At 41.9% G+C, this 12,414-nt stretch overlaps 1 protein-coding gene across 2 annotated transcripts; it reads right to left on the minus strand.

The window, feature by feature from the left end:
* Window positions 1-875: 875 nt before the first annotated feature.
* Window positions 876-7,438, minus strand: CDKN2AIP (CDKN2A interacting protein). Of its 2 annotated transcripts, none has more exons than XM_069096534.1 (3): window positions 6,991-7,432; window positions 6,415-6,545; window positions 876-6,020 (listed from the first exon to the last, which is right to left on the minus strand). In XM_069096534.1, the coding sequence occupies exons 1-3, from the start codon at window positions 7,254-7,256 to the stop codon at window positions 4,522-4,524; spliced, it is 1,896 nt and encodes a 631-aa protein (XP_068952635.1). In that variant the 5' UTR covers window positions 7,257-7,432; the 3' UTR covers window positions 876-4,521. The 2 variants fall into 2 exon arrangements, with proteins under 2 accessions (XP_068952635.1, XP_068952638.1); XM_069096537.1 differs by having other exon boundaries at window positions 5,878-6,020; window positions 6,446-6,545; window positions 6,991-7,438.
* Between the last annotated feature and the right edge of the window lie 4,976 nt (window positions 7,439-12,414).

Consider the following 12,414-nt stretch of genomic DNA (forward strand, 5'->3'; position numbering starts at 1 on the left):
AAAGGCAGACACCACTTGGCTCCCGTTTCTAAGACTAAAGACTTGGGTAATATTCTTATATGCAAAATGGAGTATTGGATGTTGGATAATATTGGATAATGGAGATATTGGATAAACTATACATAAAGCTCCTTCCAGTTAAAAAATGGAAATACTTAGATGCTACATATCTAATCTATAACAAATCTCAGTTTCAAGTCCTGTCTCTGCTTGCCTCACATTGTGTGACCCTGAGCAAGTCACTTTGACTTCTTAGCAATACAGATAACTAAGACTTTAAGATCTGTGTTGACCAAGAAATTTCCTACATTAGTGAAATCACAGGGGCAAACTTCCAACAATTTCACATTAACATGCTTAGAGCCCCCTGTCCTCACTGAAGGGTTAGAAACAGACTACATGGGACAGGAATGAAGTATTCCAATAATTTTATAAGAGATTTATAATCTGAGGACAAAACAAAACCTCGGCCCCTCCCCTCAATTTAACTTGTCTTTTTTTTTTCCTACCTTCCAAACAACCTAACAAAGCAAAGCCTAAAAATTCTTCTAACGCTTGAGCCCTAAAAGATTATTTCTAGGGCCTTTCAAGAAACTAAGAAATTGCTTTGTTACAAAAACTAAATTTGTATAACTACATATTTTCATATAATGCAAGTCTAACTTACATGAGATGGTGTTAAGAAGAAAATAGTTTCTGGGGCGGCCAGGTAACACAGCGAGTAAGAGCACCGGCTCCAGTGTAGGGACGATCTGGGGATCGAATCTGGGCTCAGACACTTAGCACCTACCCAGAGAAACACCTGGCCACATAACCTTGAGCAAGTTACTTAACCCCAATTGCTTATAAAAAAAGAAAATAGTATCAAGGAAGAATTTACCATATCAATCCTTTATTATGAAAAGAAATGTTATGCATGTACATTGTAACACTATGCACAGACATTGATCATTATGAAAAAACTAACATAACATAATCTAATAAGTAGACAGAAATCAGAAGACGGCAAATTACATGTTATTTTGTTAAAGCTTTTTTATGGTTTTGTGTGATTTTCCCCTCATTGTTGATAGTTAAGTTTTTAATAAAAATTTTTTCAAAACGTTAAACCAAGGCAGTATTTTGAGCAACAGTGTATAGTTCAAAGTGTAGCACTGTCTTAGCAATAATCTCAGGCAGCAGAGAATTTGGTGCCAATACAAAAGTTGATACTAAGGACCTACTTTCAACAAGATACATACATATCAACACTAGAATTTAAACTGGACTACATTGTAGAGAACAAAGGGGGTGGGGTGAAAGGAAGTACATAAAAGCGGGACCTTTCTAATATGTAACTAACTGCGAAATGAAATTTTAAAAATTAGGAACACACCCATTAGAGTAGTTCCTTAATGTGAATTATCTTGAGAGGGTCGAGTCAACAAATACCTCATTCCATCCCACCTTTAATGCTTGAGGCCAAGCTTATCAAAAGGGCATTGTTGCTCTCAAAGAGCTCATCATCTTATTCCAAGTAATGCTGTTCCACCAAAAAATTCTGGAATCACCTTTGGCACAAACAAATTCACCACACAAGAATATATTCTGCTACTTTGTCTCATACCTTGCTCATGACCTAAAATGTTACTACTCAACTTGATTACCCACCTTATTTGCCAAGCTTGGCTGAGTGACACTTGACCATTTCCAAAAGTCAAATCCACTCTGAGGATGAAGACTTGCCACCACTGAGAATGAGAAATAGATTCTTAAAACAATTCCAAAAAAAGTCCTTAGTAGTGCAAGCATTACTGCAGTAAAGTATCCCAGGGAGATGAGCTCGAAGGAACACAACACTCACTTGGATGAATGGAGAACTAGACATGAAGTAAGGATTCCTGGAGGTTTTGAGGATACCTCACCTATAAAATGGAGATAATACTTGTACTACCTATCACCTCACAAAGGTAATGAATTAAGTGCTCTATAAATCTAAGGCTGATGTTGATTTTTAAAAAGATTAGTTTTGTTTGCCTTATCATACATACCTTTCAGAGGTAATTTAAGTCTTTTTAGTTTGACCAACTAAATTTATTGTGTATTTTTCCAACATTTATGATTTATTATTCTGTTTGCACGTTTCATTTTATATGGTACTTTTTTAAAAGATCGTATGCTTTTTATACCAAGAAATTCATGTAGCTAGCATATTCAGTTCATTTCACAAAAAGACAAGGTAAAAAGATATTCCAACTCAGAACAGGGTCCTTCCATACATTTGTGGTCAGCCTATTTTGAAATTAATTCTGTAATAACAAGATTTGCTTCTTTCTGTTCTTATCTTTACTTCTAAGTAATCACTACCCCACCCTTTCTTCTCCTCCCCAGGAGACCTGAAATAAATACCAAAGACAACTATTTCCACACTATGTATACATTACTGATACTTAAGGAAGCTGTCTGAGTAACACATTCTAAGGACACAAATTCTAATTAGCAGCTAAAAAACCTCCACTGAATTTCTTCCAATGCCTCACTGTGGAATGGCAGTGATCTTGGGACTCTTTAATAACTGCTGTGGGCTGCAGATTTTATCTTAAGAGGGAAAAGGCTTTAAGAGGTAAGAACCCAGAAAGGTTAAAGTCTCTCTCCTTTGAGGATAAATAGGTTGTCCACAGCCATAAAGAACATCTGTACTAAGGTGTAGAAAGATGTGGTGATCTGCACCAGTGGAGGGAGTATCCACGATAACGTAATCACAAATCTAAAGTACAGGAAAAAATCCACATGTGGCTTTTTACAGTCACTGTGAAGTAGAACCTCATTAATGATTAGGTGTTATATGCTAAAATCCATAGAGAATAACTTTGGCTACTAATTTCTAAGGTATACTAAAAAGAATAGTTACATTTCCATATACTCTAAAAAGGCAGCCAGACAGAAAAGCCCACTGATTTGAAAGCCAAGAGACCAGGGAGTCTATTCCTCAGTTATTTGCTGTATTGACTTAATTAAGTCACAAAAGCCAAGTTTCACTTTTTCTCTTCTAAAAAAATCCTATCTCATAGGGATTTTAGAAAGTTCAAACAAATGTTGTCATAAAAGTCTTTTGAAAGCTGTAAAGGCTAGAAACATTCTAGTTTTCATATGTCTCTATAAACTATATGGTCTAGTCTCAGGTAGTTTCCCTTTAAAAGTGTAAAAAGCACCTGTGCAAGGTGGTTGATCTTCCTTTTTCTCTTCCAACCTAAGTTACTGAACAATACACCTTATACCTAAAGAAAGAAGGTTCAGAGAACTGGAGAAAAGATAAGAAATGTAACCAAACCTTCAGGTAAGTATGTCAAATGTAGAAATTGAAGTTAGTCCAGTAAATTAATATATCGATTAAAGAGTCAAAGAACATTTAGCAACTCAAAAAAGTGAGTTGATATTGTGGCAAGACAAGATTCCATTTAATCACTACCATCAAATGCAACTGAAATTTAGATCACAAGAAATTAACATGCTCATTAGTGAAATCATTTAACTCAGTTCCTCCCAAACATCCTCCTCTAAAACATATTTACAAGTAAAATCAAAGTATCTAGTATTTCAGTTGAAAAATATGTTTTGCCAATCCAGAGGAATATGTTAATTATGGAAAATTACCAAGTGGATAGAGTGGCTAATCCTAAAAAAAAATCTATTCCAAGGAATATTAGAGCTTGGGAAAAATCACAAAACTTCTTTTAAAAGTAAAATAGTTTAAAGCATTTAATATCTAAACAAATCAAGTGTTTTTATTATAGCAATCACAAATGTGCTTTAATATACAAACCCCATTTTTTTAATTCTGAAAAAACATCTAAATGGTATTTTACCTTGAACATAAATTAATCTAGTGAATTTAAATTCATACTGAATTCACCAACAATTTCACTGTAAAATAATGTTACGTACACTTCATACAGCTTCCTATTTTAAAATGCTTACAACTTTCAAGAAAAACTGTCTGAAGCAACTACTTTTTCCTCATTCTTTAACACGCATATTTAACATTATGAGTTCTCTTTATACTTTTAAAAATCTCAGTTTTCTTGGATTTTTAGACACCCATCCAAATACTGTGGTCCCCATTACTTCCAATGTGGAGGGATCTTTTTGTTATCTGCTAAAAAAAAAAAATAGCAAAGCAACACTCATAATACATTTTCACCAAATTTTTAGTACAAAAAGTATTAAGACTATACTGAACTGCATACCGTACCTACTTTACCATTAAAAGGAGAAGACATGGGTACACTCATCAGCAAATTAAACAGCATTTTGGTGTGCTATGATGTTAAGGCATACCTTTAAATGCACACACTGTCATTCTTTCATAAACTATTTACAACTGCTGCTACTAGATGAAGACAACTAGAACGTAAATTTTCCACAAAACTAGGAGGAAAAGCAATACAAAATGTCTGAAAGCCAATATTTTAGTGTACAAAAGTAAACTTCAGTTCATGTGTTAAAACACTATAAGCTTTATGCAGTGATCTTTTAAACATGCTACGGTAACTCCTGAGGATGTTTTAAAGCTGGAGGTAAGTTTGTAGGTCTTGATTCTTCATCAAGAAGCACCAAATCTTCTATTTCACTCCCTCTGTATTTTCTTTTACATATCTTTACCACCACTTTTTTCTTGAGAAATAACTTCAGAGCTTCTCTTGATGCGACTGCTTTGGCATTCTCCTTACTCTTTCCACAGCCAGTACCCAAATAAACAGATTTGCACCTCAATTCACAAACTATACTTTCTTGAGAACTCTTATTTTGAGGCAGATCTGCCAGTTCTTTTAGTGGAACAAAAGAAACATCCAATGTTGCTTTTAGAGCCTCCACAGATGCATTTAGGAGTTCTCCATGATTCACATTGGGACTAAAGCCACCAACAGCCACCAACTTCCAAGCCACAGTTTTATATAGTCTATTGAAAAAAGGCTGCTTCTGTTTTACATCTTCAGTGGTTAATTTGCAAGAAAACCTAACAGAACTCTCACTTGACTGTGAAGTGCTTTTAGAAGGTAACTGTGATGTGCTAGTTTGAGAGCTACTCTTAGAAGCCAGCTGGGATACACTTGCCAAAGAACTGCTTTTGGGAGCCAACAGTGATCCACTTGGCTGGGAGCTGTTTTTGGAAGACAACAGAGATGCAGCTGCCTGGGAACTGCTTTTAGAAGCCAACAGTGTAGCAGCTACCTGGGAGCTGCTTTTAGAAGTCAGCAGTAAGGTGCTTGCTGAGGTGGTGCTTTTGGGAGTTAACATTTGCACACTGGATGAGGAACTGTTCTTAGAAACAGATGATGACGCGCTTGACTCCACACTAGTTTTAGAAGTTGACTGTGATGTGCTTACATCTGAAGTGGTTTTGGAACCTAATAGGGGCAGTAATTCTGAACCAGGTTTGGAGGACAACAGTGGCAACTCGACTTCTGAGCTGCTTGGGGAACCCAACAACGGTACACTTGTTTCTGACCTGCTCTGAGAAGACAACAGGGGCACTTCTATCTCTGAAGTGCTCTGAGAAGCCAAAGATGAAGTACTCTCCAAAACACTCTTTTTAGGTGATATGTTTTGTTGTTTGGAATCAGTCAGCTGGGTCCCAAGACTACTGGGTTTTGCCACAGATGAAATTAGTGTTGTACTATGTTTGTCAGAAGTTTCTACATCTGAAACTTTTTCAGGGCCGGCTGCTGCAACCTGAGAAGTGCTAGTGCTTTGCTTTGACCCAACGTTCTCAGCTGTCAGCTCACTGGTCGATTTATTCTGACACTTTATTCCGGCCACCTCTTGGGAAATCGCACTCCCCCTGTCCACAGTGCTGCTAGAGCTTCGATTTATGTTCTCTCTACTTCCCACAGATCTAGTGGATGGCACTGGCCCCACCTTGACTTCCTGCTTTGATGATACCTGCTCTGTTTTGCCAGAAGTCTTAGAAGCATCCTGACCACCAGCAGAACTGTTCTTTCCTTCAACTGCCCTCTTTTTGCATGGCTCTTCTACCCCATCTAAAAATGTAAGAAAACAAAACCAAAAAGAAGTATTTGACTAATTCCACTTGATTACTAGTTAGCTAAACATTCAATGCAAGAAAGATGCTTAGTAAAACCAAAGCAAAAAACTTGTTATGTATAATGCCAAGGACAAAATTACTATGTAATCATGACACAAATTTCTTAAAATGAAACATATTTGACAGTTTAAAAACAGTCAAAGGGATTTAAAATTAAAAACCAAAGAAAACATAGAAAAAAGTTTGGGACTAGTATCCTAAAAAACAAAACACAACACATTAAATAGTTTGGCTATGCCAGAAATGTCAATATGAAACATGAGTTCACAGCACTAAAATAAACTTATGTTCTATGCTCCTATATATGTTCACATCTATGATCTGCTAACCATTGCTACTCGATATCCCTCTTTTCTTCACCTTGGCAACCAGTTCATCTCTTGTTGTATGGATTGGAGCATCTGTCACTTTGATGCCTTCAGCCATACTAAGTATTTTATCCATAACTTTTGGTGGATACCTAAAAAAAGAAAAACAAGTTGACTGTTCTCTGTAAGTCTCTTTCACATCACATATAAACCAGGCACGGGAGCGAGGCTTCCAATTAACCACCAGAAAGAGCAATGATTCCCGGCTTCCTCAACAGCCCCCAATAAACGTGCTCACCGAGGGGCGGTTCTGCCGTCCCTCCTCCCCCCAGCTGGGCCCGAAAGCCATTCATCGGTCCAGAAGAACGACTCGGACCAGCTGACCGAGAAAGAGCACGGATGACGTCCGCGCCACCAGCCAGAGGGAGGAGGGGAGGAGCCGACCGGGAGGGAGGGCCGGGCCTACCCTCGCGTCCTCCCGGGCCCGGCCGGCTCGGGGCTCCCCTCCCTCACCGCTCGCCGTACACCCACAGACCTTGGGCCCCTGCCACGGGCTGTCAGGGCGGCCAAGGCCCAGGTCCGAGCGGGATCACTCACCGGCACCCCAAGAAAATGTGGTTGGCCCAGGCCATGGAGGAGGAGACGAGCTGCTGCAGCTGGCGACGGCGGTCCCCGCATTCCACCGAGGCGGCTTCAGTGGTGGCGGTCGGGGCCAGGTCTCCGGCATTGCGAAGCAGAAACTCGCGTCGGTGGCGCCAGTGTTTGTCCGTTTCGCCGTCGCTGCGCAGCGTCTCCACCCAGGCGGCCACCCGTGGATTTTGGCTTAAGTACTCGGACACCTCAGAGATGGCCGCCCGCGCCATGCTCGACCCGCTCGTGTCGTCCGTCGCCAGGGCCGGCCGGGGACAAGGGAGAGGACGGAAGAGGCCCTGTCACCGAGGACTCGGGTAGTTCCCGCAACCCGGAGGACAGCCGACCAACGAAAACCGAGCCGTAGAGCCGAAACGCCCACTTCCGCCCGCCGCCAAGCACCCCTTCTCCTTTTATAATCTCGCCGCGACTCGCGCGTCGTCGCTTCCTTCGGGCGCGAGCCCCCGCCGTGGCGGGTGGCTTTGCAGCGCTGCTCGGGTTGGCGGAGGCAGAGGTGGAAGGCGGGGCCTAAGGGACGGCCAGCCCGTGGCGGGCGACTTGGAACGCAGAACCCGCCCCTCAGAGCGTCCTGAAAGCCGTCAGATTGACCAATGGGCACGTAGGTCCCCACCACCTCCCGCTTTTGTGACGCGCCGGCGCAGGGCGTTCCGCTCCCGGCCGCTTGTTTCCCTGCTCGGCTCCTCCCCCACTGCGGCAGCTCCCGCGGCTGGGTGTGGGCGGGGTCGATCTGCGGCTACCGCGTCTTCAGGGAAGGCGGCAGCGAGGAACACGGAAAGGGGATTGTGGGCATCGACCACGGCGGCCAGGGTGCTGGGGGTGAGGGTGATTCCCCTGCGGCCTCGGCCCAACGCGACCGGGGGAACGCGGCGCCGCCGCGGCCGTCGCCGTCAAGGGGCGGAACTCCGGCTCCCGCCGCCGCCTCCCCCTCCCTCTCCGGCCGCCGGGTGACGAGCGCGCCCCCTGCTGTTACGGGCCGCCGAAGGAAGAGACCCGGATGCAGCGGGGTCCTGCGCCCGCCCCGCCCCTACGGCCCTCCCGAGCTCCGCTGCTGGTCCCGCGGCGCTGCCTGCGGGGGAGGCGGGGCCAGAAGTGGACGCTTCTAGGGAGAAGCGGAGGAGGGGCCGCCGCCGGGCCCGGCCCGCCGCCCCCTAGATGTCCATTAAAAGCAGAAGTCTTTAATCCAGCTCGAAGCACCCTTGGTGTCTTTGCTTGGGAGAATTGAGAGGCTCGTAACCAGCACCTAGGTAGCGCTTCCAACCTGGCAAAGCGCTTTGCTGCTTGTTTGTGCCTCAGGACCCTGGCAGAGAGCCGGGGCTGTTCTCATCCCCATTTCACAGAGGACCACACTGAGGCAGACTTAAAGGGACCCCCCCCTGGCGTCCCGCGGCCTCGGCCTGTGGTCCCTCCGCAGTGACCTCTAGCCGGGTGCCCCCGGCTCTAAACGGCCCATGAGGTCAAAGCAGGTTCGGGCCCTTGGAGGTGTGGAAGCTGGGCCGCACGGCCGAGGCCCGCGCCACGGCCGACCCGGGGCTTCCCGAAGCCCGGAGGCGGGAGCCCCAGCGGGGCGTCCGTAAAGGAGCTTAGTACGTGCCGGTGCCTTTCCTCCTCCCCGCAGGGCCGCGTGAGAGGCCGAGCAGGGACCTTCACCTAGGCCTAAATTCAGCCTCTTCAGCCTGCCCTTTCTGAACCTGTGAGCCCATTTCTGCGGCTGTAAAGCACTTTTTTATACAAATATTTGTTACTACAGAGGAGGAAAGGAAGCCCCAGGGAAGTTAAGTGATTCCTATTAAATGTACTGCCAAGCCAGTCTTAATAGTGGTATGTTTGGCTGGGACAAAGGAAGATGCCACCCACTCAGTCCTACTTGATCGAATAACTAGAATGGTGTTTGAAAGCACTAAAAACAGTATTGCTTTCATTCTTTCTGCTGCTATGCAGAATGACAAAAGTACAACATGTGTGCTAAACCTACACCCCATCACTTCTTCCCTCACCTTTAACGGACTGTCTTTATGATCTCAAACTGCCAATCTCATCATAAAATGTATCATAGCTTTGTGACCTGTTAGTTAAGTTTTAGGTTAAAGGGGTGTATGTGATTTAGAAAGACTTTGCAAAATAGACAATATATTTTATACACACAGCTAAAGTATTAAAACTTGTATAATCTTGCAAAAACGGAACACCCGCTTCTGAATCACAGAGCACACTACACAATTTTTAACAGCCTTCTGATTTCATCAATAGGGGGAACTCCCAGTCAGGAACTTACCCTAAAAAAAAAAGTGAATGCAGATGAGGCTATGCAGCATAGGCACCACTTCTAAAAGCATTTTGTATTCTAACTGAAACTGAAGAAAAAAGTTTTGGTTAAGCAACATGGGATTTGGGGGGTATTTTTTTTTTTATTTTGGCCTCAGCTGTTGAAAGTCAGGAGTGAAAGGATTGGAAAAAATGCCTGACTATTTAGACTCTAGGTTGGAGGATTTTTGATGAAGTTTTCTATTTGTTGCACCTTTGAGAAAATTCAATTTAGGTTGTCAGGTGGCAAACTCAACTGATTTCTAGCTGTGTCTTCCTCCTGGTTCCCATGAGGGTTCTTAGGGAGCAGGGTGAAGGTAAACACTCATAATGATAGATAAGATCACTGTATGTGATGCTATGTAAATATATAGAACACAAAAGTCTATGTGACAAGTATTTCAGTTAACCTCATGGGTTATATTAGCTATCATGAAAAACAGCTTGAAAGGGAAACAGCAGTTTCCAATAAATGCCTGTTGACTAGTTTACTCAAGTACAAACCTGGCTGAACTGTAGGCTACTCAGTCAAAATTTAAATTAATGTGGATACTACAAAGGGATGAATGACTAGTGAAAAATCATACTTGAGTGGTATGTTGTTCAGGAGCTGAGTAGAAGTGATCAAATCTTTCAAAATTCCAGCCTGCTTAATATGAAATGAAGTGGGTCTAGGTATTCCTTCCTAAAAGTACTTAGAACCATCTTCTCATGACACCTCTTTCACTGATGTCACCTGCTCCGATGATTTCAAGTATCATCTTTATGCCAAATGACTCCTAGCTCTCTATATATCCAGCCCTAATCTCACGAGTTTCAGTCACCAGCTGGATATCTCGAACTGGATGTCTTGTCACTTCAAATTCTACATGTCCAAAATATAGCTCATTCTCTTCCACCCTCCCTCCCCCGAATCCAAGGTCACTACTATCCACTCATTCAAGTTTCCAGTTTTTCTTGGAAAAGCACAGAATTTCAGAATTGGAACGACCCTTCGTAAACTAGTTCAATACACACCTGAAAATAACTCTCCACTACAACTTACCAGACAAGTAGTCATTAAGCTTTTACTTGAAGGCCTGCAATGAAAAGGAGTCCACTGTATCCTGAGGCAGATCAACTTTTTGATAACTCTAATTGTAAGGGACTTTTGTGTGATGTCTAGTCTAAATTCTCTTTCAGATTTTTCTCTTCTCTCCTAGGTCTTCAGTTTGGAGCCAAATAGAGCAAATCTAATCATTTAAATTTAACAAGCTAATATATAACACACATCTACTGTGTGTGCCAGGCAACTTACTAGGGGATAAGGATGCAAAACAAGATTGCATTCTACAGGGGCAAGAGGGGAGGGCTGTGTATACAGATAAACATATAAAGTAATTAGGGAAATGAGGCAAGAGGAACTGAACCTTGAATGGGTTCCAAGAGGTATAGGTGAAGAGAGGAGATTCCAGGCATGGGGCACGACTGTGCAAAACACCTACTGTGGCAACTACAGTATTGCCTAAAGACAATAAATAGTATCCTTTCTCTGATGCTCCCATTTTCCTCAATAAAGCTTTTAAAAATAGTGTTATCTTTAGCTTTTCTCATCAACCTCAGTTCGCTGAGATTTTAGCATAACATACAGTCTGATGCCACGCTCATATATTCATTCTGTTCTTACTGTATAATATATATATATACGTGTCTATAAGAGATATATATATGTGTGTGTATGTGTGTGTGTGTATATATATGTGTATATATATGTATATATATATACATATATATACATATATATATATATATATAAGCGTATGTTTGTGTATAAAGTCTGTTGGGCATCCACCTCAGTCTATTCAGACAGTTGCCATTTTTCTTCATCAGAATTGCTCATCTTTATGTCTAAAGAATTTCATAGGTGAGAGTTTCCCATCTTTTCTGGGCTAACTTCTCAAGTAAAAATTTAGTCTTTGAAATTTTATATTCCTTTAAATTCAAATCCTTTTATTCTTTTTTTCTTTTAGAAACTAAAAGAAAAAGTTTTATTCTTCTAACCCTCTTAATATTTATAAGAAAGGAAAAAATGAGACTGGTTTATAAATTTCTTGACAAATGAAGAAAATATTGCTTCCTGAACACCTATCAGATAAAAGTACCCCCCCACACACACACACACATCTGCTTGAACAGCTGTTTATAGTACAGTTTCCTAAAATCTAGGATTCTTTACAGGTTATGCTTTCCTCTCCTCTACCACAAACTAGAGAATGGTAACTTCCCACCAGGGTTCCCATCATTTCTACCTCAGACATCCAGTTTTTTCAGTCAGTGAGAATCAGATTCCTATAGAATTTCTTGTTTGGTTCATTTGAAGGTTGAAATTATTAAAGCAGGTCAAGGAGTTATTATTAGTCCCTTTAAATAATAAATCCTAAGTTTAGAGCTGGCAGTCAACTCAGAGGAGAACTAATCCTCCTTTTATCTCCTATTAATTTTTGTTTGTTTGTTTGTTTTTTGGAGGGCATTTGGGGTTAATCGACTTGCCCAAGATCACACAACTAGTTTTTTGTGTGTTAAGTGTCTGAGGCGGAACTTGAACCCAGGTCCTCCTGACTCCAGGGCCAGTGCTCTATTCATTGCGCCAGCTAGCATCCCCCTATTAATTTTTTTTTTTTGCTTTTGCTTTTTGGAGAGCAATTGGGATTAAGTGACTTCCCCAAGGTCACACAGCTAGTTTTTGTGTTAAGTGTCTGAGGCCAAATTTGAACTCAGGTCCTCCTGACTCCAGGGCTGGTGCTCTATTCACTGCACCACCTAGCCACCCCCTATTAATTCTTAATATCAAATAAAATTAGCATTTCCAAATACAAAGTAAACAGTATTCTGCATGACACTTCAGCTCTCTATTATGTACAATGTGCTTTTTAAGTTTATAATACATTTCAACATATAACTTTCAATGCTGAGTTGCTAGTCTGTGTTTTCTTCTGCCTCTCCTGTTTTCTTCTATATATATCCTTTTAAAATGCTTTTAATGACCCTCAATTTTAATTTATTTTCTAAAATCCTACTGCTATGCAGCAC

Source organism: Petaurus breviceps, unplaced genomic scaffold, assembly GCF_028583685.1.
Source record: "Petaurus breviceps papuanus isolate PSGF00001 unplaced genomic scaffold, PetGlider_PUasm1.0 126, whole genome shotgun sequence".
Lineage (NCBI taxonomy): Eukaryota > Metazoa > Chordata > Mammalia > Diprotodontia > Petauridae > Petaurus > Petaurus breviceps.

Coding starts and splice junctions, on each gene's coding strand:
- CDKN2AIP (XM_069096534.1), bottom strand. CDS start 7,256: ATGGCGCGGGCGGCCATCTCTGAGGTGTCCGAGTACTTAAGCCAAAAT. Junction 6,546..6,990: donor CACATTTTCTTGGGGTGCCG/GTGAGTGATCCC, acceptor TTCTTTTTTTAG/GTATCCACCAAAAGTTATGG. Junction 6,021..6,414: donor AGGGATATCGAGTAGCAATG/GTTAGCAGATCA, acceptor TTACATTTTTAG/ATGGGGTAGAAGAGCCATGC.